At 35.6% G+C, this 27,629-nt stretch overlaps 1 protein-coding gene across 7 annotated transcripts in view; it reads right to left on the bottom strand.

Annotated features, from left to right (window-relative positions):
* RANBP17 (RAN binding protein 17) overlaps positions 1–27,629 on the bottom strand; it is a 165,036-nt gene that overhangs the window by 115,285 nt on the left and 22,122 nt on the right. For all 7 annotated transcript variants that reach the window (XR_012654361.1, XR_012654359.1, XR_012654360.1 and 4 more), the window contains exons 13-14: positions 24,038–24,143; positions 22,315–22,450 (exon numbers count right to left, since the gene is read on the bottom strand). Coding sequence is in view for 4 of the 7 variants with exons in the window: in XM_075057115.1 (XP_074913216.1) it covers positions 22,315–22,450; positions 24,038–24,143 (242 nt within the window). In the remaining 3 variants the exon portion in view is untranslated. The remainder of the gene's footprint in view (positions 1–22,314; positions 22,451–24,037; positions 24,144–27,629) is intronic.

The following is a 27,629-nucleotide window of genomic DNA, read 5'->3' as shown; positions in this document are numbered from 1 at the left end:
ATAAATGAGTACACGCATGGACAGAGATTTCAAGAGTGGAGAACCACATCCATGTTACAGTTTGGACAGTGCTGAATACAATTCCTTCATTGTAGTGATGATGGGGAAGGATTCTCCCAGAAAATAGCAAGGTTCTTCTGTATGAGATCAACAGTCGTTATTGTGTAAGCAGATTAATAATCATTTGAGCTTACCAGAAAGTACAGAGCTAATCTTAATTTTTCACTTATCTACAGTAAAGTATATCAACATTTTTCTAAGAAGAAAACCCCAAAAGATTCTCTTCCTGCTCACAGCAAGAATATGGCTTAATGGACATGCAGATCTTAAAAGTGGTAAAGAAAATGCACTTACATTTCAAGTGATATGCCTCCCACAGAACGGGCAGACAAAAACTGCCTTCGGTTGGGTTGTCAGTTCAGGAGGTGACCAAGCTGGAACACTTTAATGATATGGAAGGCCAGAGGTGGAATTGAAAGAATACATGAAGAAAAACTTTGTTATAAAAAAAAGAACTTAAATAGAGCTAGAGTATTTTGCCTTTACACTCATACTCATGCAGCGGGGATGACAGAGAACGGGGTGTGAGAACACAGACACTAATGTTCTACAGAGGTACTGTCATAAACTGTTCTGGTCAGAACATAGTATTTGTTTACAGGATAGCAACACATGCAGAAATGCAAGAAGTTAAAAGGCTATTTATACTTTCCCTCTTTAACAACAAACATTCATAATGAAAATGTTGTAACATCTATTAGGTCACTTACACATAAATACGCTCATAAGAACTATAGAGGAACTTCCCATTATTAGGAAAAAAAAAAAACAATCCACAAACCAAACCAAATAAAGCATTTACTTCTGTAAAAGACTTGCTTATACAGCTGAAGCCTTATTCACACTTGCTAAATCTAACTTTTAATAAAAATGGGTCATGAGTCATGATTAAGTGATTGGCAGGTTAAGTGTTATTTTATTTGAAGAAACTTAGCTGGAAAGCCTTAACAAATCTCGTTTATCTCCAGAATATACATACCTGAGCTTGACTGTTAGAAAAACTGTTGGACTGATAATGCTAAAATCAGAAATATGTTTGACAAAAATGAGAAATCAAGCAGCTGTGTGTGGTAAGAAAGCTCTGAGTGAAGATATAGTTGACTAGTACCTTATATGCTTACTAATCTGACTTTGGCTTTCTGTTCAATTATGGTGTTGGCAAAGCTAATGGGAGTATACTTTAAAATGGTTAAATATCTACGTGAACAATTGCATTAATGTTTAAATACTCCCGCTCATTCTGTCCTGCAGCTTTTATACAAAGAAAACTGTATAAAAAAAATAAGTCAACACTTACAACTAAGCCTTCTGACTAGAAAGTTAAGACTATTTTTCAAATACGACATCCAACCCAAGAAAATTGGAAATAATTACACATATTTACTCTCACACACACTTCATACATTTATATTATACCAGCAATACAGTTTTTAAAAATTAACTTTGCTTGATTCTTTTTGTCTCCCAACTCATTCAGTTCTGCATATCTAATGGGACAAATGATGATAAAGCTCTTGGATGACAGCAAGTATTAGCACTGCCCAGTGAGGTGAATTTTATGCCTATAGTTAGATGATTCCTCCAAAAGAAGTATGTTAAAGGTCTGTTTTTAATAACAGTTACTAGAATCAACACACCTACTGCTACTTGAGAATAAAAACAGGAGTTGGGAGCACACAACTGAGTCCCTGAGATCCCAGCCAAGCTACAGTAGGGTAAACTTGAAGATTTATCATCACTCAGCAGTGAATCATTCAAGTTTTGTAATAAAATAATACACCCAGACTGTACAGGGTTATACAGTCACATTCTTATTTTCCTTTCTATTTGTTGTAAGGATCCACTGTCTCTTGCTGTACACTTGACTACAAGCTCTAAGAAACAATAATTACATTTTCACTATGGCTGATAACATCCATTGTTAAAGCAAAGTATGTTTCTACATACCTTTTCAAAATAGGGCTGACACACATGTACACTAATAGTTTGGTATTTGAACACAACCAAGGCTTGTAGGTCCTACAGAAACACAAGTAATTGATCATTGTAATAACCTGGAACCACTTCAGAAACTCTGCATGTTTCCATTACTCCTCAGCGAACCAGTGCTTACCTGGCCTAGTCAGAATAAATCCTGTTATGGAAGATCTTAAATTCTACACACACACACACACACACACACAAAAAAAAAAAAAAAAAGCTTTAGGATTATGAATGAGTTATCTCAAATGTCACTTCAAATTCACTGAAGACATGTAGCACAGGAGGAATTCATTGTTAAAGAAGCAGGAGAAAGTGAGCGCGAGCCAGCGGGGAGAGAAAGGTGTGAGGAAGAACATGGGGACAGAAGTGGGAGAGAGAGTACATGGGTGGGCTTGAGGTACCTCCAGAGGATGATACAAAACGTCTTTTGGAGCTGCAGTTCTATCTCCATTGAGCCTTTGGGATTACCACTGGGTGACCTATGGGCCTAAATTCACTCCAAAGTTTAGAAGCTTTTCTTGCAGCTGGAGAAAGTAACGCCCTGAGCATACCCTGCAAGTCCTGGTGTTGTAAAGCCCTCAGTTCTGTCATGAGAGATTGTTAAATTCTCAAAATCCAAATTCAGTGTGTTTTCTCCTCTTTTAAGTTCAAGATACCATGAATTCTTTCACTACAGCAGCTAAAATTCCTAATGTATACTTTGCCTCTGTCTGTTTGTAGAATTTAATCACTTCTTAACAGCTGATGTCTGTTGATGCAGTTTTTCCTCTCCGTTTCTTTTTAGCACAATACAATATAAATGTGAATTGCTACGGACGTCCTATCGCCCACCCCACCACCTTCACAACCATACCAGTACTTCAAAAGCTGTCTATCTGTCTTTGGAGTGGAATGTTGCAGTGCAGTTCCCAGGTTTTAAATGCCTAAATATAAAAGAAGGCCTATTTGAAATATGAAAAGTGTATGATTCATGAAATAAGGAAACAGTAACTTGATCATAACAAATATATTTGACCTTTAAAGTAGTAACAACAAACAGTAAAAACACTGAAGTTCTCCTTTGCTGCCAAGTTTATTTTCCTCCTAAGTTGTGCCCCATTATGCTACAATAATCCTTCATTATTCCAGTACAATAATGCACAGTCTATCGTCTACCTATAGTTGTCTGGTGTCTATTTAGTTTTATAGCAAGCAAGCAATTTGAGAATATGGTAATAAAGCCTCAATCACAGTAATGATGTATGATGGGCTGTAATTTCTGTGTGCTAATGGTTTACAAACAGTATCACAATGATGACGGGAATCTCATTGATTCATTATATGAGTGCAATAATATCAAAATGACTTAATATAGATCACTATTTACTCATGCACACACTGATAACAACCTCTATATATCTGTATATAGAAATATATAGAAATAAAATTAGTATTAGTCTTTCCACATAAAAGTTCACACGGCACAAAACATTTTGTGTTGAGTTTCCTAAATCAATGTTTAAAGTTGAAATTACTGCATTGAACGGGTTCTTTGAAAAGCAACCCATTGATTTTAATCTGCTTGAAGCAATCAATTACTCCCTGTCCTCTTTATTCCAAACTGTAATGAAAACTAAACTGCGTTGTCTTGAAAACTAAATGTGAAGATGATCATAAACAGAATTTAAACTCCATGGATTATTCATATCTACCCATTTAGATTTGCCATTTCCATTATGAGTACATTTGCCATGAGCATTTAATGGACATCTAAAAGGGAATTCATTAAAGCAGGAGCTGTTGGCAGCACTTATGGGCTTCAGACTGCTTTATGTTTGCCTTTAATAGCTCGCTATTATAAAAGTGATATATTGTGTTCATCCCATTAGTAGTTTGCAGAAAGGTCTGTAAGACATAACAAATCCTTTTGAGTACTGTCAGAATCAAAACTAAATCACGGGGTATTTTTTTTTTTCAAGCAGCATATTACGATCCCAACAATGTACCGTTTTAGGTCATCTAAACTTTGATGATCTTAGCCAAGTAAGAATTTAATGACCCTACAGACAGTTTGTTCTTTTTTTAATGAAACACACATGAATTATTAATGCCACCTCAAATGCACAGATTTTTAAAAACTTGTCATAACTATTAAGGTTAAGCATGCTTAAAAATGAAACATGTTTTCTCAAAAGTATTTTCTCACTTGTTTTGGGCCAAAGTAGTGTCAAGGCAAGTAGGAAGCTCAATGCCACCAACCTGTAGGTGAAGACACTGAAGAGCAAGCAGCCTCCACCCGCCCGCCTCCCTTCCCCTTGGCCGTCCAGAGATGAACAGAAGGGATATACTTGCACAAGGTACTTGCTTATTGGCAAATGGAGAAAGCAAAAGGCAAACCACTGCTAAAAGTAATCCAAGGTTCACGACAAACACCCCTACTTATCATAGCTCAGTTCTGCTTGACAGTTCTATATACCTTTAGAAATAACATCATATAGTTTACCATCTAAGTGTATTCAAGCTGGTAGTATGAAAGTGTTAGTGTGATTAAACCCTTATAGAATACAAACCAAACAAGTATTTGATTATTCACTGCTTGTTCACCAGAACCATCACCACCACCAGTCTATCACACAGAATACAATTCTGCTTGTTAACTCGTGCTCCCTCTGCTGACTTTCTAGTTGTAAGACATACGATATCTTTCCCAATAGATGCTATTTATTTATTTATTTATTTATTTGTAAAGAAAATGGTGGATTTCACATGTATAATTAAAACCCCCTACTTTTAAAAGGATTACCACAAGTACTAATAAATATGAATCATAAATTTTCTCTCTGATTCTAGGTATTTACTTCGCAAAATATGAACTTCATTTAAATCTCAGTTGTTTAGGAGAACACCTTTCCTCCTAAGCTTCAAAGGGTACTGGCAACTTTACAAGGCAGTCCTGGTACTGTACTAAATTCAGCCACAGCTCCATGACACTCAGAAAGCACATATACAGAGAGGCTTCAGTTGTAAAGCGTGTGTAGTTAAAACAATTATCTCATAGGATGAAGACTATCTCCATACTTTGAGCAACCAACTTCTCTAAAAGATGATGAAGTTGAAGAAATAAGTAGCATTTATCACCTATCAATGAATTTCAAGTGATTGACACAGAGCAAATTACTTTACCATGTTCAGATATGCCTGATTAGGATGAGAGGAATGAAATCATTAGGAGAGAATCCAGAGAAGCAACTGGTCATTCTCACTTCACTGCATTTGAATTTCCAACGACCATAATTTACAATAATTTGAAGGATGTTAAGTTAATAAACCTCACTGATTCAAAAAGCTACATACAGTAATATACTAATATAGGCATCCGCAAGGAAAGATAAGAGATACCTATATTTATGAGATAGATATGTAGGTAGAAGGAGGCACAACTGCTTGTGAATTATATCCTCCGTGGCAGTTGTCTTGTAAAAATTCTAAAATCCCTTCCTTGACCTAGGAACAACTAATTGACTTCAGTGAGCTGGCATTTGATTATTTTAGATAAATGTTCATGAAATCAGTATTCTTTTATAATTCACTATGTGTGTGTTTGTTTAAACATATAATTAGTCTGAAATTTTTTATACCAACTTCCAAGAAAACGTGGAAGTCTAGAATGATGGGATAGGTACATACGAGCTCCTCAGGTCTGTATTAGACCATTAGAAAACCCACATCTGGGACTTACGTCTCTGTAATAAAAGATGGCATTTTCATAACAGCAACAGGAAGCTGTACAGTTTTTTCTCATGCAAAATAACAATAGATGTGGAATGACTCAAGAAGTCTTTGAAGAGCCTCATTTGGATGTGTGGCTGAACATGGGCAACAGTGTATGTAAAAAAGAATGATGTATGTGTGCTGCAACTAATACAAGTTCTGGAATCTCTAGTTCATGGAAACTTGACAGTGAACTCACTTTCTGCAAGAAAATTACAAATTGTCATAGATTCTACTTGGAAAGTGCCCTGCATAGCCAAGATCATGGACAGCACAACCAGAAAAAGTAGATGTATCATTTTCAATCCTGATCTCAGTTGAAATCGTTGATTTCACAGCATGCTACGAACACCTTCAAAAGAGTCTCATTAGCCAAAGTTACAGAATCCAATATTCTGTTTGAAGAAGAGCAGAAGACTGTATATTTAAGGAAGACCATCAGAATTCCTAAATTTCAACATGCTCATACTGTAAGCGTATTCAAAATGGTTGACAAGAGATGTGAAAGGGTTTCCAGTCTAAGCTCTTCGGCCTTGCAAAAATAAGCTCATGTCAATGCCTTGAAAAACTTTTGAAGAAACAGGCTTCTTCAAAATATCTATACCAACCCTACTACAGATTCCTAAAATGAAGTTGCTTATCTCTCATGACTTAAAATAACTCTCACTCGCTTACCTTACTTGGATAGAAAGCACACTTAAAGACACTGACCTGTCACCTGGACCTTTATGAGTGGTCCTGGATCTGAAGGTGACAAGCCAAATCTTCCCTAAGGAGAAAAATGACCCGAGGTAGGTTGGTTTGCCACAAGACCTCCCAGAAAGATGCCAATCTTCTGTGCAACACAAAAAAGGAAATAATACAGTAGCAATGGGTTCATGTTCCTTTTCCTGTAGAGTAAAATCCTATCTGTGTAGCCTCTAACACCATGCCTTGTATGCTCTTTTGATTGTGACCACCAAAGCCAATCACACCAAAGAAAAAAGTCTCCATATCTATTACTTTTAAAGTATTTTCCCAGTTTAAGATCTGGGTTTATCTGAGAAAACTTTACTGCTTTTCCTAATGGTACAATAAAATGGGATGAAAAGTGCAAATGATCCAGATATTTAGTGGAAAGGAGAAAAAAAAAAAATAATCAGATTTCATCACCCAATCAGTCCACCCACCTTCACCAACCCATTTCTGAATAGTTTTAGAATGCTGCTGGGCTAAAAAACTCTGACACCAACTCCATTTAATTGTCTTAGTCTTTTAGTGTCTAAGTTAAACTTTTGTCTTTAATTTTTGCTCCAAATTTTCAAGGACATGCGAAATCTCTCTCACCAAGAGTCCCAATACAGAAACTTCAGATAAATCTGGCTGCCTTAGTTTCTGAAGTCACTAGGTCAACTGAATAGAAAATAAGGCCTTAAATAGTAACTCAGTTGACCAAATTTCTCAGAATTGCTAAAATTATTCCTACATATTTGTAAGGAAATATATTTGCTGAAGGAAACATTAACTTCTGAGTATATGCTTAAGTACCTTATGAAAAAGAAATAGTTCTGTTCTAATGAATAATCACTGTATAAATTTTCTACACTCAAAATTATCTCAACACAAATTAAAAAATCTGACTTAAGAATGATTCAACATCTTCCTTTCACCCCCACTTTAATGACAGTTAAGGCTGTGGAAAAAAACCAAACCCATGCCTATCCTACTTTTTTGATGAATGACTCTGTTGTTGAATCTCAGCAAATATTTCCAGTGAGCACTGAAGCAAGAACAACTCTAAAAAGGATAAGTAAAATAGGTTTAAAATACCCAATTAAAATTCAGATGTCCATAAAAGTCACTCACAATTTCTCTACAGCGATGTCTTTTTTTCTTTTCCTCATCATTTCATCGATTACTTTTAATGACAGGAACAGAAGAAATTCAGTTTCTGAACTCCCTTACTATAGAAAAAGTAAAGCTTAAAATAGTAACAAAGAAGTAACTCACCAAAGCAACTGACTTAAATGGAAGGATCCCACTAGTATATTGAAGGAACCTGCACTTAATTGATGTTTGGATAGACATTTTGAACTGCTGGTTTCATGTGTTCTTAGCCCAAGAAGTCCATTCTCTCAGAACAGTATGTTTTAGGATTTCATGTGCCTGCCACGTTATCAAAGAGGGACTAAGTGCAATACCCAGAAAAAGTAAAATTAAGTTAAACCTTTCTCTCACAGAGATTCTCCAATTATAGCATGAACCATTAAATCTCAACCGAAAAAGGGAAACTCCCCTGCACAGAATGACTGATCATCTGATCACCAACTATCAAACAAGTTTATTTATTGTCTCCTACTCCTATTAGGAATTCACAACTATTGTTTCTTCAGTGTCCTTAGATCTCTTCAATCAACTTGAAGCATAAGACTGCCTATTGTAGTTATGCAGACCAGTACAAATATATTTTCAATATTCTGGGAAATTTTAAAGCACTGAAAGACTGCACTGAGCAGCATTAAAGGTCTAGCAAATATCCATCTTACAACTGATGACTAGTAAGTCCTCAAGACTGAAAGGCCACGGCTGACCTGCTAGTCATCAGGAAGCAACGCTGCTGAAAGCATTTGGAAACATAGATGTAAATCCTGAACTTCATCATGTCACAAATTTTATTCCTCTGACATTAGTAACAGTACACACAAGGTAAGTAGATAATATATGATAAAGAAAAAAAATTAGACTGTCCATATTTACATTAATGGAATATGGCAGGAACAAGCTAAAACCCCCTAACGTGTACAGCAGAGACATCAAGAAATACCTCATGGTTCAACTCTTTTTTTCTATATTTGCAAACAACTATCACTAAATCCAACTTTGCCTGGAACATCTTAATTCACTAGAGTATATCTATAATTTGCTGAAAGCACTGGGAAAACAGTGCAGGCATTATCAAAATGTTTGGATAAGCCATGAATCGACACACAAATAGGAACCGGAGTGCATGCTGGAAGCCCTTTCCTTGACTGAGCAAAATGCAGTTTCTGTACCGATCTCTGTTCAAACCTTTTTTGGTAAAGTTATTTTCATACAGATGCAAAAGGAAGGACATAGGTACGACATCTGATCTGTCTCAGAGGAAACCTTTCACTTAATTTGTCATGAAGCATTTTACAATGATGTGGGTGTTTTCTTTACTATGATAATTTCAGACAGCATATCGGCCATTTACATAAGGCATGTTGTCCTGGTTTCAGCTGGGATAGAGTTAATTGTCTTCCTAGTAGCTGGTGCAGTGCTATGTTTTGAGTTCAGTATGAGAAGAATGCTGATAACACTGATGATTTCAGTTGCTGCTCAGTAGTGTTTAGACTGTAGTCAAGGATTTTTCAGCTTCTCATGCCCAGCCAGGGCACCTGACCCAAACTGGCCAACGGTGTATTCCATACCATGGGACGTCCCATCTAGTTTAGGAACCGGGAAGGGGGGGGCAGGGATTCGCCGCTGGGGGACTGGCCGGGTGTCGGTCGGCGGGTGGTAAGCAATTGCCCTGTGCATCATTTGTACATTTCAATCCTTTTATTACTACTGTTGTCATTTTATTAGTGTTACCATTATCATTATTAGTTTCTTCTTTTCTGTTCTATTAAACCGTTCTTATCTCAACCCAGGAGTTTTACTTCTTTTCCTGATTTTCTCCCCATCCCACTGGGTGGGGGGGAGTGAGTGAGCGACTGCGTGGTGCTTAGTTGCTGGCTGGGGTTAAACCACGACACATGTGAAGCCAAGGGCAGTCCAAAAAAAAAAACACCCAACAACATCCCCCCTCCCTCCCCCAACGAACAACAAAATCCAAAACCTTGATTCAGAAATCTGATGACTTCATCAACCTGGAAAGTTTCCAGATCAAAGGAACTACAAAATAGAGGAAGTAGCTGAAGCCTCATTTATATCTCAAACCCCAAAAGGTTTCTTATACTATATCCTGGATATGACTGCCGCTGCTCTGCAGGAAATAGTCCTTAGCAATTCAGCTCCATTGACTTTATCTCTTCTAGAGTGGAAGTGATGTATTTCTGGTTAGACTGGATGGTTAGGTGACAACAGCTTGATGAAAAGAGACAAAGTTTTCTGTACATGCTGCTGCACAAACACTTGTCTTCTTTTTTTTTTAAGGTATCAGGTCAACATTGATCTTTCAGTACAAATACTTGTAAATGAGTCTAAAAAGCGTAAAAAAAATGAATAAACCATCATAATACGAATGCAAACTATCTAATACTGTTTTTTTAATAAAAACAGGAGTACTGATATGAGAAGAAAAGGTAAAAGGACAAACAGAATGTTCTTTGCGATTCTGGGTTATACCATAAATTGTGCCTGTAACAAAATAAGCAGAAAATACTCCAAGAGACTGACAGTTTACATGCAACTTTTAACACAGGTCAGAAACTGCGCTTTTTTGTAAGGTCAAAAACAACTGACCTTGAGGTCACAAGGAGTGCAATTTTGTACTTAATCTACTCAATTATCATGTTTGCTTCTCATGTAAGAATAGAAAATGTCAGTGCATAAAGGTACCTGGAAAGATTATTACTTGAGTTACATATTTTCGGGGCGGGGGGGGGGTGTGTGGTTTGTGGATCTTTAAAATGAACTTAAGTCAGTGCTCTAGAACAATTCCTATTTAAGAAATACACATTCCCCAGATAAATCTAAAATGACAACACTATTCTAAAGGAAAATCTAGAGGATCACTTAGAGGACTGTTTTAGTAATATACTAGTTGCTGGTAACTAAATTAAGTTCTTAAGTATTTTTGAAGGAGATGCTAAGCAGCTGATCAGCTAAAATTAAACAAAAAACCTTTTAGCATTGCTGACCAGTGCAGACGAGGAACATAGTATCTAAGCTGAATGATGTATAATTCAGCCAGTATCAACAAGAGTAACTTAATCTCCTAGGATTTTACTGTTTTGTTCTTTTTTGACAGATGTACTTATCATGTGTTATTTTGCATTTTTTTCTTCTCTGAATTACACAAATATGCAATAAGCAATTTCATAATTAAGTTTAACTTGAGTCATAAAAATTGCCATAGTCTAATATTAAAGAATTATTCACTCTGGTCTGAACTGTGATGGTTAATTTACTTACTTCAAGGTCTGGGAAATTAATTCATTAAGCTACTTAAATAATGAGGATATGCAGCCAACATACAGCAACAAACCAATACAGTTTAGATGAGTAAGTCATAAGATAGCCTGGGGGTTTTTTTCCCCCAAGATGCCCTATCTGCTGTTTATTCCTTCTTGCTAAGTTGGTATGGGATATACAGCACAAGTGGATAGGTCCAGCAGTTAGAAGTTACTCAGAGAAAAGGATCTGCTTGAGGTGAAATGATAACTGAATTATTAAACGAAGAACCTAATCAATATAATAAATACAAACAATATAATAAATACAAAGTAGTATTCAGTGACATGGACAGAAAACATACATAGTGTCATTACAACTGAGTCCAGTCATCAAAGACAACGTAGAGGCAGGTAAGCCACAACGCAGGCGTACAAGAAAGCAAAATTTGAAACTACTTCTGTAACATAGAAAAAGGAATTATATTAGGCTATATCAGATAAAAATCACTAAGCACTGTAATAGTTCCTCTGTGCTAGAAAAAATTTAAATACACTTGCATTAAAAATAAGATGAAAAATGCTGAAAAATCGATTCTCTAACATTCCGCCCATCAGCATTCCCTAAATCTCAATTTCTGAGAGAGGTAAGCAAATGAAACAAACCAATAGCTATCACTCACATACTAAGGGAATGGAACAGAAAATTAATTGATGCAAATACTTAACAGTCAGCTACCACCATGCCTATTTTGCATATAAAAACAAAATGTGAAAAAAAGGGCACTTCATTATAGATCCAAACATCTCCATGTGTGTGAAATTAGTTACAAGTGACTTAGCCTAGTTTTGCAAATGAACTACACACCTAACTTCACAGGAAATTTCATGTTCTTCTGTCAGCATAAATACTAGAAATTTTCAGAAAGCAAATCAATGAACAGACAATCTCATTCCTCTTTAAAATATACTTGTAACATTATTAGGAAAGTATTTTCCTTATTCTTTCCTTAGCATGCAACAGGTTTTTTTGTAGTTAAATTGCTGTACTAAATTGCCTGAAATGTAACTCTAATAGAAGGAAAAATTAATCATGTTTGCAGCATTCTGTGACATACTGTACCACTGTTTTATCAGCATTTTGCTGTTACCACAGCTTCTCTCTTCTCCTGCCACGAGATCAATTTGTTCTGGGCACTTGCTATTAGAAATATAGTAGTCTCTCTCAAATCACAAATTATACTCACATCCAAATAACCCAATAATATATTTTCCAAACACTTAAGTCGTCAATAATTTGGAGTGGAAGTAGGATTAGTTTTTAAGTCCGCAAGTGATGGTATCAATTCTGTAACATTTAAATATTGGTTTACAAATATTGCTTATAGCTTAATAGCATCATAGACGTAACTTCACAAAGATATTGGCTCTAGACAGTAATTATATCCTCAGCCTAATGTTGCAGTTAATGGACATACACATTTCAATGATAATTGCAATGCCTGAACATGATAATGTGCCTTTATTAGCAGCTACAAAATAAAGCTCAGTTACAGCCAAGTGCAGAACTGAACTATGCTAATTATTTATTTTTAAGATTGGCTGATTTGTATTATAAAATTCTAAAATAAAATAGCACAGCACTTAAACCCGTGCTTTAATTGCAAACATGTGATTAAATAATATCTATATAAAGATTCATGCAGGTTTTAGTTGTCATGAGCAATGATCCAAAAGATAACAAGTTAGTAAGATAAAGGTGTAGGTAACTGAACAGCAAATATACAGCACTTAAGGGGGGGGGGGGGAGGAGATTTTAAGGATTTAAAGATTTTAAAGAGCATTGCAAGAAAAGGAGGAAGACTAGGAGTATATAATGTACAATTTTGGAAAAGAGAAAACAAAACAAAAATTTCCTCAAGCAAATGCAGAAGAAAAAGTACTGCATAGTCCAAGAAGAAAACCATACTGATTCCTGCATAAAACAACCAAGTAAAAAAATGACAGAATTGAGGATATGTAAAATGAAGAATACTTCACAACTCAACCTGATGAGAAAACCAATGTTTATGACACTGCAAAGTCCTTAGTGTTTGTCTTTATGTTCTGATAGGTTCTTTACTGTACAGAATTTCCAAGTAATAGAGAAATTCAATAAAGAAATTTCTAAAAGTAGTTAAAGAACAGGCACAGTGTATTGTGGTTTAATGTTTGCCAAGGCATTGTAAGTAAGAATTGCTGTCTAGTCCCATGAATTAAAATGTCACAGATTTTAGCTCATTTGGTTTTGGTTTTTTGTTGGTTTTTTTGTTTTGGTTTTTTTGTTTGTTTGTTTGTTTTTTTTAATTTAAAAACAGAAAAACAAAAAATTCTGCCCTAAGTACTTAAAGAATACTTAAAGAAGTATTAGATTTCTTCAAAGGAAATCCAATTATTTTTCACATGAAGCAAGATGGTTGTCAGTGCAAGCCACAATCTAGAATTAAAAATAAATATATATTTTTATAAGCAATGGCACAATTAACTTAGCTTGTCCAATCTTTAGGCAATTAAGTAAGTTCAAATTTTAGTTCAGGAATATTTGCTGAAAGTTCTTTCTGCTCATGGCAGGTAGGAACTATGATAGAAAACATGAAAGGAGATCTGCCTGAGTAACATTTACTTGAGTAAATCTTCTCTAGCTCCTAAACTTGCTAGAAATTGGTGAGTTGAGAAGTCAGAGCCTCGAAGAGGAAAGAGCCAAAGTAATTCACATACATATGAAGCAACATTTTTTTTTCTGAGGACAATAATAAAGAAAACACACTGCCAATTCTTTCATCCAAAAAAATGATGAATGCTGAACACTGAGCTGCTCCAAGCCAAACTGGCAACTCCAATCCCAGAAAAAGATCCTACACTTAAAAGGCTGCATTACAGATTTGACTAGTTTTGTCGTTGTCTCCATGCTGGAAGACAGATATTTAGTTCAAGAAACATTAAATGTTCTCATTTCATTTTTGCTTTTTAAGGCTTTGGTAACAAGATTTTTCTTTACAGGTATGACTAAAATCACCAGGAAATTACTTGTCAAACAATACAACTGTATTTGTCCATTTCAGTCTTATCTTTCCCAGCATTTTGACCATACTGAATGCTGAGCCTATGTAAAAATCTTGAAATCTCTTTGAAATTTAAGTTGGTACCTTGTAACCTCTTAAGTTCTGTAGGTAAGCATAATATCTTATTTGTTATATTTTAAAGCTAAAAATGTTTAGAAGAAAAAGTTTACAAAAATGGCATTAATGACATTTCTTAGGAAGTTTGTATTAGTTCTACAGATCTGGAAAAATCCTGCAATACTTTGATCACTCACCTTGATAACATCTACTTACTTTGATTTCTGTACTAGCAATTATATTCTATTTAATTCACCATGGACAGTTACATGAATCTAGAGGCTTTTATGACCAGTACTATGTAGTATTTCCTTCCCATCATTTATTTGGAAAAAACACATACCTGTTGTGTTGGATAAAACAAACCTAGTTCTGCTTGTGACATTCCTTTCCTGCACATACAGCCACAGAGGGGAGGCTAAACACTACCTCAAAAGGAAATGAATTTTCCAACAGCTATTGAAGCTTTTCATCAGTACCAGATGGATCCAAGCCCACTAAAGTCAATCCCTACTTTCTTTTCCTATATGAACTGCAAGGAGATTGGATGAGAACATTGTGGTAGCTGTGAAACAGAGTAAAAATGGGATTTGGCCCAGTGAAGGAAAAAATACCAGTGCCAATGTTTTTCTTCTGAAACAACCGTTCTTTATTCTTCCTAGACTATGCCACAGAAATAAGTTGTACCCAATTCTCACTATGATGCTTCTTTAACAAACTCTAAATGTTAAACTTAAATGAGAGGCATTTCATGCAATCTGAAAAATATTCAGTTCAATTAAAAATAATTGATGCATGGTGAAATAATTCTTCCCAAAGCTGCTGTAAAATCTTCAAAAAATAAAGCTACTTAATAATTTTCATCTCCTACAGGCTAGAGAGAAGCATTATTGCATATTAAAAATTGGAGTGTGGTTTTCCCAGAGGTAGAAGAAAGTTATTAAAACAACCTATTTATTGTTGATATAACTATCCATTTGTGCTACACAAAAAGTAACAATTTCAGTACATTAAAAGAAAAGCTAATTAAGGTATAATTAGTATTTTCTATGTTTTGATAATTAAGGGTTAGTTGGCTATTTCTTTTCAAATTTCTATTTGATGTACCCCAACAATGCCTTTAATGAGCAGCTAACACTATTGAATCCCTGATGGCTGAGGAGTTTAGTGACCACTACTACATTACTTTCATTTATCACTGCCTCTTTACCTATAAATTAAAGTAGCCCTGTAGCTATGTTGATCTACTTTATATCAATTTCTTCATCCATATCAGCTGAATATGTATGGCATTAACCTCATTTACTAGTTTGGAAAAGCTGAATTAAAATGAGATCTAATTTCTAGTGCACAGAACAATTTCAAAACTGCCTGCTAATTTCCAGCACCTGTCAGTGTTGTGATCTTCACCTCACTGTAATGAAATAAAACAGTATATGTATTTTACAGCTCAGAAAAGGATAATCATTCATAAGTGTTAAGACATCATTAATCATGAAGACACAGAATCTTTTATGAGATGCACACAGATGAACAACACCTTTACTTGCAAAGATCTCCACTAAAGTCAGTGGGACTGCTGCAGATCTCTGGGTCTTATATTGTGCAGGGTGAAAAGTAGTCACATTCTGCACAACTATGTTTTGGGTTGGTCTTTTTTTTTTTTTTTTTTTTTTTTTTTTGCTAGGTCATGCTTCTGTGTCTGCAGGCAATGGAATCAAAGAAATATACATATACTGAAGAAATACCAAAATAACATAAGACAACAGAATACACACTACACATTATAAGAGAAGCCTGTGTTCACTGGTTAGATGATACCTGGTTACATGCGTTTTTTGCTTTCAGCTACTGCAAACAACATTCAGCAAGGAAATTATATTTTTTCCTCCCCTCTAAACGCACTGTAGTCTAAATTCTAAACTCTCCAGTTATTTTTTTATCATAATGCAGATCTACCTCATATATCAAGTCTATAATTTAAAAGCTTTAAAAACACATATAGATGCAATCCTAAAAGTTAATACAGTAACTTCTTTATATTGTCCACATAAGCAAATAAAACACATACAGGATACAGTAAGAAATCCTATTTGCATCCCCCCACCCCACTTTATAATCATGCTTCAACTTGTATTTGTAAAGGCTCTTTATGAAACATTAATCCATACTCCTACTTCCTTCTTCACTCTTAACTGCCCTAGATTAAAAACCAGACCCGATTCCCCAGATGACTCCACTGATGCACCCACAGAAGGTGGCAGCTGTATCTCTTCATTTGTACATGGGGCTGTTGCCCAGAAACAGAACAGTTTGAATTCTAACTCATACTTTTTCTACCTTGGGTCCCTATCACTTTTACTTAAGGCTGGGACAAAAGAAAATACATGGCTTGCTGGAACACCCTATTGCCAGTGTTCTTCACTTCTGGAGGTATCCCTCGAAGTAGAGCCATCTGGTACAGATGAAAATTACCTCCAGACTTCTCTAAACACATTCAGGGCTACTGTTTGATTAGAAAGAGCAGAACAGGGAACCATTAATTGCTTCACAGTGGAGCAGAAGAGTTTACTTAAATGTATTTTAGCCAATAATATCTTTTTAATATACAAAACAAACACCAACCTTGCAAGCATAACTATACTGGTTAAGATTATGGGTGGGATTTCTTAAAAATAGCTCTGCTTATAAAAGCCGAAAACAGAACTCGAGCCATGATGTGTAATCAGGCTCTGCTAAAGAGCATAGCTCAGTCTCAAACACTTGCTATTACTAATGTCGTTCTCACCACACTACCCTTACCTAAACACGGGAACAGGTTCCAGCTTTGACCTCTCTGTTTCAGGAATGGCAATAGTAAACTAAAGGGATAACTCTAGTTAAATAGCGCCACATGCTGTAGGAAGCAAACATGACAAGTGCAAAATTGAGATAAAATCCTTAATCTCACTTAGAATGCCACAAAAACCCCAGAGTGTAAGTAAGCGACATGACAGACAGTTCTACACCCTATTTCTAAACCCTACTTAATACATTAATTACATTAATATTTTTGATGTAATTTCTTTCTCACATATAGAACCACCGAAATGTTCACTAAATACTTACACTTTCAATCACAAAATATTTAACAGCTAAAAGCACTCCCCCAAAAAACTGAAGAAGCAAAGGAACTAACAATAAGAACTTGACTTCTGTATGCACACACTTTTCAAGAGCACACTATTAGAATAACTCTTTATTACATCTCAAGAGAAAAGTCTTCAACCAAACGCATCTTTTTTATAAAATCACTGTAAGCTGTGTAGATACAAAAAACTGAACTGAACACTGTTAAAAAGTGTCAGGACTCCAGATTACGAAGATGCCTTAGTGTTAAATTTGCTTCAAGTTAAAGATACAATTCTAAGTTAACTTAAGAAATTTTAGTAATTAACTTCGCTAAGTCAAATTTCCTATGATATGTTAATCGGCAAAACTTATCCAACAAGCTACAGTTTGATTTACTCTTGGCAATCTCTAACTACCAATTAGAGACAGTCAGAGAGCCAAATACGCCCGCCCGTGCCATCAACTGCTGATCCAGCCTCTCCCCCAGGGGTGAGTTTGGAATAGATGCAGTTTGAACCACTCTAGGGAAGCCGACAAACCCCTCCTGTTGCTTTTTTTCCCCTCCAAGGACAAACCTCTGATGTGTCTGGAAGCAGGAAAAGGTCCTGGCTAACAAGTCTTGCCTTTTTATCCTTGTTTAGCTTAAATTAGCATCCCAAGTACAAAAATGTTGAACTATATTTTTTATCTGAGTTAACAAATACACTCTGCAACAACACAAGCAGCATTCAAGCGCAAGGAGCAGACCTCAAGATCTGGTCTACCTGCCACAGCAAGGTAAGAACTTGCGCTGTAACTCATGAAGCACCTGCTCATTAAGTGACAACTCTGCTCTAACCCTCAATAAAAAAATGCCACTAATACATTCTTAGCACCCCCAACCTATTTTTTGCACTTGCCATGGCAAGTTACACAACTTAGCAGAGATGTCACCAGATAGTCTCTCCAAACTGCAGTGAAAGTCCCACCTGTGGCTAGATAATTAAGAAGAGATCTTCCTTAGCATGGATAAATGAGGCGTGAACTCAGGTTTTAAGCTGGAAAAGGAGTCAGTCCCCTCTGCCAAATCTCCATGTTCAAAGATACTGCAATTCCTGTCACTCTTAGTACCCATATTCTTTTTCCTTTTAAAATGGCTGTAGTGAGTTACTTGAAACATGCCAGGCTAAAATAAAACCCTGAAATAACAGAAAAATTCCTTATCGGTGGTTGGTTGACATAACACACAATACAAATAGGAGGGTTCATTTCCCCACTAAGCATGCTTTTCACTGGCTAAGCCATAGCAAACAACCATGACCATTTATAACAGTCTTATTATGAAGCATGAGATTAGACCAGCAGGACTTCTGGTTTATTCTGTACTTTATGGAAGAATGAATTAAGTATACCTGGACATATATCAAAAGCCCCCATAGCATCCTGGGTAGTACACACCACTACTCCCTTACTTGTATATTTAAAAAGCCTTCCCTGAGTCTTCCTTGCTACAAATTAAGCCTGTCTTTCCCTTGAAGGGCACTGAAAACATCTGATCTCTAGCTTTCCTAGAATGACTCTTGACATCCTCAATTTTTGTCCCACACCAATATCCTATTTGCTAAACTAAACCAAAGCAGTATCTTCTGCATCTCCTTTGTGGTGGTGTACTCTCATTTGTCTACAGTTTTCTCAAAGTGTGGTGCCCCAAATTGGACACATTGTGCCAGCTGAAGCCCGATCAGAACCAAATATTCAGAACAGAATAAGAAATTCCAGCAGCTGACACAATATTCCTGCTACTTCAGCCACAAAGATGTTGTATTTTTCTTGTGTCCAAAACCAACACATACTGTTGAGTTACCCCTGCTTACACTTCACAGCTTTTTCTGAAATAATAATGCTGCCTGGTCAGAGATTTCCCAGTGGTAGCTCTAAAAGGGAATTTTCATTCCTAAGCACGGTGTTTCACCAGCATTTTAAACTTTCAGGTTATCTCTCCAGCTAATGAAGATCATTCTGAATTCCAATCCTGTCCTTTGTGATCATTTCCTCCCAGCCTAGTGTCACTTGCAAATATAAATAAATAATTGTATAGTTGTTGATATGTTAAGAATCTTGCAAAGGAAAAAGCCTCATTCAAAACAGCAGTGTGTTTGATGTCAGGAATCAGATTTCAATGCAATATTACACTACTTACAGTAGTGGCTAACAGTGGCACACTATGGTAATGCTAGAGCTACCACAGACAGAAGCTGAGACTACAATTTCGGTAAAGCACAGCGCAGTGCTTTTCCAGCCAACTTATCTTCTGCTACCCTGCCAGCATCCCAATCAGCAATATGCCACAAAAAGATGACTCTGTGAAGGCTACGTCATATCAGCATGAAAACAAAACATCTATTGATAGACAAATAGATATTAATAGTGCTGTACAGTACCAGAGAATCCAGGCTAGTATTAAACAGACATATAATATATATTCATTCAAAGGTATATCTGATCCAAAAGACAGTGTCTTGATGTATTATTTTTGTATTGGAAATGTAATTGTACTAAAAGTATATTATAGTATCATGGAAGAGATCTCTAAGGTTTTGCTATTCTTCCTTAGACTGTAAGCCCCAGTGGACTGTTTAGTAAGAATGCATTAATTTACCAATTTTCTTTTTCTATAATGAGTTTGCATTTATTATATGCACATACTTAAGAATATGAGTTAATGAACAAAATTTGTATATTTATATAGACTTGTTCTACAATTTCATTAGACAACTCGGCCTTCTCTAACAATTGTCTGTTTTTCTGTATGCAAGCATATGCTGAGATAGAGAAATATTCTCAAAAATTATTTCAACATGGCTGAAGCATGCAGAATTTCCATTATCCATTCTGTAAATAAAACAATTCAAGCAATCCTGAATATTTATATAAATGTGTATTAACTTAGTCATTTGATATATATCTGATTTTTCTGCTTCCAAGTGTGAGCCTTTTTATTGCATATTTGTAGATAGCTGCCAGCAAGACACAGTATCAGAGGATTTACAACTGTGAGGGTAGAATGCCATCTGCTGCTATACTTGCTGCTACAGCAGGATAAAACAGAAGGACCATACAAGCGTTGCCTTCTGTCTTTCTCTTGACTGTAAAATGTATACAAACATCTCATTTTGTTTTATTAAAAAATTTTAAAAAAAACACCAAAACTGGGTGCTCAGATGCCTTTACACACAGCTTCTGTTGTAAAACAATGTCATATGGACCACAGGATTCTATCAATGCAAATGAGAGGCTGTTACATCAGGCCTACTAGAACAGAACAAAAAAAGAAAGTGTAATTTGACTGCAAACTAAAATCATACTGGTAGATGTAATCAAACCATAAAAAAACCCCCAAACCACCCACACTTTGAAAATACATTTGCAATGAACTATGGAGTTGCTAGACTGGGGCTAGAATTTAGAAATACCCCCTAAACTGTTAGACACCATGAAAGCCTTGCAAAATTCCCACTTTCCCAGTCTGGTTATAAGACACACATCATAAGCAAAGGCAGTATATGGAATATGATGTATTACCAGTTTGATTCATGTCCACTTATCAGGGCGGGGGGGGGGAACCAAAACAATAAAGCGAAAGAAAACAAAAACATTTTCTTAAATTCATCCTACAGTTTTCCCCCATGTACTTTCGGTAAAAGTTAATTCTTTCTGTACAAAGTGCACTTCAGTAAATCAAATGGAAACATTAGCCAGCATTTTACTCAATAATTAACCATTTAACCTTCCACACAATGCAATTGCAGAGGCAGTCTTACGGTTATTCAAAACACATTGCTGAGCTCGATAAATTCATATGTATTGAATTCTGGTGTAGCTGGCTAATGTTCAAGTTTTACATTTTTTTCTACTGACAACAGAGCTCCAGGTGATTATAAATAATGCACTTCAGTTTTTGCCCGCTGCTTCACCCACTCACAAACGCTTCTTCCAGCTTTCTGTAAGGATGGACATAAAAAGCTCAGGTATACAATCTCCTATAACAATCTGTTACAGCATACTATACATTGATAGGGCTTCTCCACACAGTTACACCTCAATCAGTCAGAATATAAGGTGAAACCAAAACTCTCAAAATTGGATAGAAAGAAAAAATAATCCAGGAATTACAGATCAGAATAACAACTACTGTACAGCCATGTTGCCTTTGAACTGCCATCAGAAGGAGTTTTGCTAACGAAAATACCAGGAACGTGAGTACATTTTTACTGTGTACCTTCTGTTACTTAGCATTTAGAGCAGTGCACCATACTTAAAAATAACAAATCAGCTTTGACAATTGAAAGGAACACATTGCTTTCATGAAAAAGTAATTCAGTAGAGTGTAAAACTTTATTTTTAATACTAAGTGAGGAACCATTCAATAAAGTTGAAGTACAGTTCAAACCTGAAGGGATAAAAGAATTCTTGAGATGGGTAACGTTCACCAGAAAGCAAGGATAGAGTACTAGACAAGTAAAACCAAATCTCAGTCACTGTCACAATTCTTGCTAAAGATTTGCTTGGGGCTCCAACAGAATTCTTTCAGCCTTTCTCAAGATCAATTGATCTCATCTTACTGACATTCTCTTTATAACATCTATATTATGACTGTCCCCTACAGTTAAGGTGAATTAACTGCTGCTTCTTCAAAAGATGCATCTTACTTTTCCCTCTTCCCTATTTAAAATGCAGAAAAGCCAAGTAATGTGAGAAATACAGTGGAATCCACATAAGTGAGTAACTGTCAAAAGAACAGAACTATTAAAAGAATAAATCTTGTGTACCCAGCTGTGAAATATAACACAATATAGCGGAACCCAGCTAAATGCTTGAAATAAAAAATTGAAATGCAAAGTAACCTAAAATTGTTTAATGAACATAGCTGTTAAAATATTAACTCCTAGCATGCCGAAACTCAAAAGCATACGTGGTTGGAAGCCCACTCAGATGAACAAACATTAGTAAGTTATCTATCTATCCCTCTCTCTCTCCATCTAGCCAATCAGCCACCAGCTAAGCGCAAGAGCTTTTATGTGTTAAGATATACTGGCAGGTCAATTCCTGCAGAGGCTTTTTCATTTCAAATGTTGTGGTTTGCAGCAAATATTTACCTTTGAGGTGTGCTGAAGCTGGTCTCCCACATATGTTTTACGGAACTGATCCAAGAACCACAGAATTGCCAGTTCTACTTTTTCATTACTAGACTGTGGTAACTGGGCATCCATCAAAGATATCAGCTGAAAAACTCTTTTAACAACAGAAAAAAAACCAAAAACATTTTCAGGAAGAATTCTCAAATTAAATGATATTGTCACAGTTAATTTCTTTAGGAACCTATCAGCCATTTTTTTGTTTGCCTAAATTTCTTCTAGGATTTTGTTTTGTTTAGATGCTAATTATGCTAATTGACCACTATTAAACAAACATCAACATAAAGCTTTTCTAATTACTTTGTCACTTTAAGTTTTCTCAGATACATATGTGATAAGAGTTCGTAAAAAGTTTTTTTCTTTCTTAGAGCATCAATTCCATGATGAAAGACACAAAGAAATTTGATAAGCATGGGTCTCAAACAGCAAGTACAAGATAAGAGCTGTTCAAGTTCCCTGGAAATTGAAACTATTGTACTTAAAAATAAGTTTACATGTGCAGTATATAATGCACTGTCTGCCTCCCTTCTTCCCACTTCTGTCTCTCCTAAAACATCTAAACAAACATGTATTTTCTGACCTAAATCCTTACTTGGTATGTATCTCCATATTACCAGGACTGATTTCAAAGAACCAATTTCAACCTATGTCAGCTAAGAAAATTTAATACTTTTTTTTTTAAAGGAATATTCCTTTCTTTAATTTCCCATGTTCTTCTGCTACCTATTCCTTGAAATCCTAATTCCCTAGCAATTCAAAAAAATATTCTCACCTTTTGCCAATTTTGAAATATATAGTCACTGGATTAGAAGTCAGTAGGTACTTCATCTGTAAGCCTGTATATTAAAACCTCTCACTTTTAATAAAAACATAGTGGAAGACTGCTAACACCACAGAGCCCCAGGGTAGATTAGGAAGGCAAGAAACAAAAGAGAAAATGTGAAGCTTTTTATCCAATTCTAGTTGTATGTCCTTATTCATATGTTAGCTAGTGGACGTAAATAACAGGATCAAATATGCATGCCTTTTTTAACATACTTGTGGGTGAAAACAAGGATTAAGAAAGTGTTTGCCACATACTTTGTGTTTGCCACAAGGAATACACGTCATTCCAATAATCCCTAGCTCACCCCTTGCCCTAAAACTTGTAGAAAGAAGACTATAGCATGCATATTTTGAATATGACCCTTCTTTTTTATTCCAAGATCTAGTCTAAAAATAAGCCTAAATTTTCAATGGCTGACCAGCAGTTCCTCTGCACTTCTTCACCTGCAATCATTAATGTAAAGGAAGTAGTGCAGAAAATAATAGCCATAGCTCACAGCTAATAAAATTAACACTTGTATACAAGTATAGCACACAAATGAAAACAGGTAGCTACATGGGCGTATCTAAACACTACCTATAGTAAGAGACATATTTGCCTTTAATCTTCTTTCCTTCCTCTGAAACATAGTTTTGAAGTGATAGCCTTAATGGCTCCTTCACTGCTCAGGATGATGAATCGGGAAAGATCAAAGCCAGCAGAATGGTCTCAATCCACAGAAAGTCACTACAGACCTTGAGCACCCACCATCCAAAAACTGGACAAAAATTGAGACATTTAAATTCAAAGTATCTGCTGATACTAAACGTCATTAAAAAAAAAAATCAGAATAAAGAATTCAAAGCAAGCAATACTTACCGACAGGATAATTCTCCATCCATGGCATCATGTTCATCAGTACTAGTGTATGTTAATCGTCCTCCCACAAAAGTACCCACAAAATAGACAAGCCATGCCAGACGTCCTGACATTAAAAAGACAGAACAGTTAATGATTATAAACCATTATGCTAGTACAATACATTTCCATAAGGTATCAGCAGTTCTATAAGTTGTCAGACTGCAGAATGCTGTCAAGAGAACCGTTAGGTTTCTCCCTCTACCAGATTTAAAACCTACCAAGACAAATCAACTAACAAAAAATTCTGAACAGAACTGACAGATAAACTAGAACAGCCTATTAACCTGGACATGCTTATAAATAAAACACAAAAGAATTAACCTAAAATACAAATTAAGCAAACTCAGCCTGGTAAGATCAGATATACATTAACCTAGTATCCTCACTTGCCTGCCACAAGTTACTTCAAGGCATGAAACAATTTTATCTACAGTGGGGCTGTTACATCTACTTATCATAGCATTAGGAAGTAATTGAGACTCACTACAATCTACTTGTTTCTTACTTCTACTTCAAATAAAGAATTCTTTGTAGTATTAAACTACTATGTAAAGTGATTTGCACTTAAGAAAATATTTGTTTTAAGTCAGACATATTCTTCAAGAAAAGAGTTTGTGAACCACCACATAGTTTTGAAAGTCTCTGCGGACTGTTTTCTAAAAGGATTTGAAATACAGAGCTCATCCATTTCAAGTCACACTGTCATGCCTTCTGATCTTCCAGATTATTTAGCTGTCAGTTTCCACTAAAGCACTTACAGGATCCACTGGCAAAGGCCTTACCAAGTAAAGTACAACACAAGGATCACAATTTCTGTAAATTCCATAAATAACTCCTTGAGTTTGTGTATGTACTGTATTCTGTACAGATTTTCAAATACTGAAATCCCGCTTTATAAATAAATATGGAACTGTTAAGTTTACAAACACTGAACTCGGGGGAATTCTTTTGGCCTCTCTCTGCTGGAAAATCATTGCCATATTGCAAAACCTGGATTATTTTTATCTCTGGCACATTAAAGTGGAGTATCTTTGAATTTAACCTACTGATACCTACTCAAGCCATGTAGGTTCCTGCTTCAGCTTTTTAAGTTGTGACTCCAGTAACCAATGGTATCCTCTCTCAGGAAGGATGCACTATTTTCCCCTAAATTAAGCTCAAAACTAAGACCTGAATAGCAAAGTAACATATAGACCTGTTAAAACTTCAGGATACCACTAAAGGATTCTTCCTCAACTGAAATGCACTGAGGCTACAGGACAGTAAAGCTATTTTTAGACTCCATCTTCAATTGGTCAAATACACTTTGTAATAAATTAAAATGAACTGGTTGAAAATAACACAGCAAAGACAACTTGGAAAAGTTTCCATTTAAGTTAAATCAAGTTACAAACAAGGCTTCTCAGTAAGTGAGATATTTACATAAACTAGAAGATGTCTTGCCCTCATTACCAGGGTTTTAGCAAGTGACAACAGCATAACAAGAGTGAAGATAATACTGACGAATAAAGTGCCTTCTGAACTCATTTTGAAGTTTAACATAAAGGATCAAGTACAGATAAACAAATGAGGCCATGTTATGACTGTAAAACAATATTTTATTTTGGCTATTTCTACGTACATATCAGGACATGCACAGTATCTACCAGAAGTCTTATTTCATGTTTGTTTCAAATCTCTGATAAACTAGTCTTCATTTACATAACAATAAAATTAACTTAATTTCCCTCCTGTTTTGCATTGTTCTATTTTGAAAAAACAGAAACGATTAATAGTTCTGAGGTGTTCCAGTATCCTTATGGCCTGTCTCTGGTGACGCTACATCATAAGTAATTCTGTTTCAGTACAGTGTGTTCGATACATAAAAAAGATGCTGAGATCGAATATACACAAAAAGATAATGCAGATTATGGAATAACATGCAGATGATTTCAACACAAGTACGGGAAAGCATTCAGGTTTATCTTAAATCTCAGTCTTATTTTTTAAAAAATACCACACAAATATGTAATACAGTCTGAGATCTGTAACAAAAACCACTTTGTGACAGGGAACAAGTGTTAACTTTTGAGACAAGACAAGATACATGAGGAAGACTTCTAAATATCGTCTCATATTGTTCCTGTTCCATTCCTAATAATCCGGAGGAACAGTATCAGCTGTCCACCAACCAACATATTTCCCTGTTTCAAGACCGCTGCTTCTTCACAAACAGGACACTTCCAAGGAAAACCCCATCACACACACTACACAATGCAGTACAAACAGCTGTTAATTTAGGACACTAAAAGATTGCACCATCATTAGCAAAACACCAAGGAACTGAAGCATCTAAGAGAACAGCCACTGCTCAAATGAATTTAGCATTAACAGCTACTAAAGAATGGCCATTTGAAGATGGTATCAAAAAGCAACTGTGAAGTGGTGCTAGCTGGTTCAAAGAGCCACCACTTTGGCCAATAGCCTTTTTTTTTAAATAAAAACCCGTCTTCCTTTTAACAAATTGCAGTACCTTATTTTTAAGTATAGTTATTTTTCTGATGATAGAGCTCTTCTCTTAGCACAATACCAATTAATAGGTATGACTTCTTTCCCTCATTTATACCTTCACTATTTAAAATTTTCAGCGCATTTGCTTTTGCAATTACTGAGGCAGACAACATCTTTTCTTTTAGAAAATAATTATTGCTGTAATAATCTGTAATTATGGTTTATAACAGCAATAATCCCAAAGAAATCAGTCATTACCATAGATCACAAGTAATCATTAACTACTGTTAATGACCCATTTCTTGGGGATTATTGTTTTAGTAAACCATGACCGCATCACTATTGATACAGAGAGCAAGGACAGTATAATAAAATGAGATCTTAATATTACATTAACTTATTTTGTAACATTAAAAGCCATTAAACATCTAAATTTAACTATGTATATCTAGGGGATATAACAGTTATTGTTCAATATGAGCACAAATGTTTAGTTTGCAGAACAGAAACACAATATTTAAACTGCATCAAATGTTTTCTAACGCATAATGGCAATCCCCAGAGGACTGACAGTGAGAGAATCCAGCTGATTGTTTCCCTTTATATTCCATTCCTCGGTCATGGGGGGCCAAATTCAGACTGCAGCTGGTCAATGAAATCAGGTCATTAATGAAAGTTCTCCCAAATAAAAGTTGACAGTTGCATGGAAGAAAGTGGAATGAGGTAAGTAGGAGGTCTTATATAAATTAGTGAAAAAATGGCTCCTACATAGAAGAAAATCAGCATATTCAAACTCAACAAAAAAGCAGCAAAATAAATCACAAACATTTAATAGCATGCAAAGAAACAGCTGTATTATGCAGTAACCTGTCTCACCTTTTCAAAACAACACCCTTTATCCATGTAAAGATGCAACAGCCATAAGATAACTATATTAGGAAAAAGCCAGTAGTTACAAAGAAAATTTAAGTGAGACACAGACAGGACCAAAATAAGTATATGAAAAAAAAAATATAAAAAGTACTTATTATTTTTACAACTCAGACTACAATAAATAACT

Source organism: Buteo buteo, chromosome 24 (genome assembly GCF_964188355.1).
Source record: "Buteo buteo chromosome 24, bButBut1.hap1.1, whole genome shotgun sequence".
NCBI lineage: Eukaryota > Metazoa > Chordata > Aves > Accipitriformes > Accipitridae > Buteo > Buteo buteo.
Note: the sequence above shows the minus strand (reverse complement) of the source record. Positions and strands in the feature narration are given on the sequence as shown.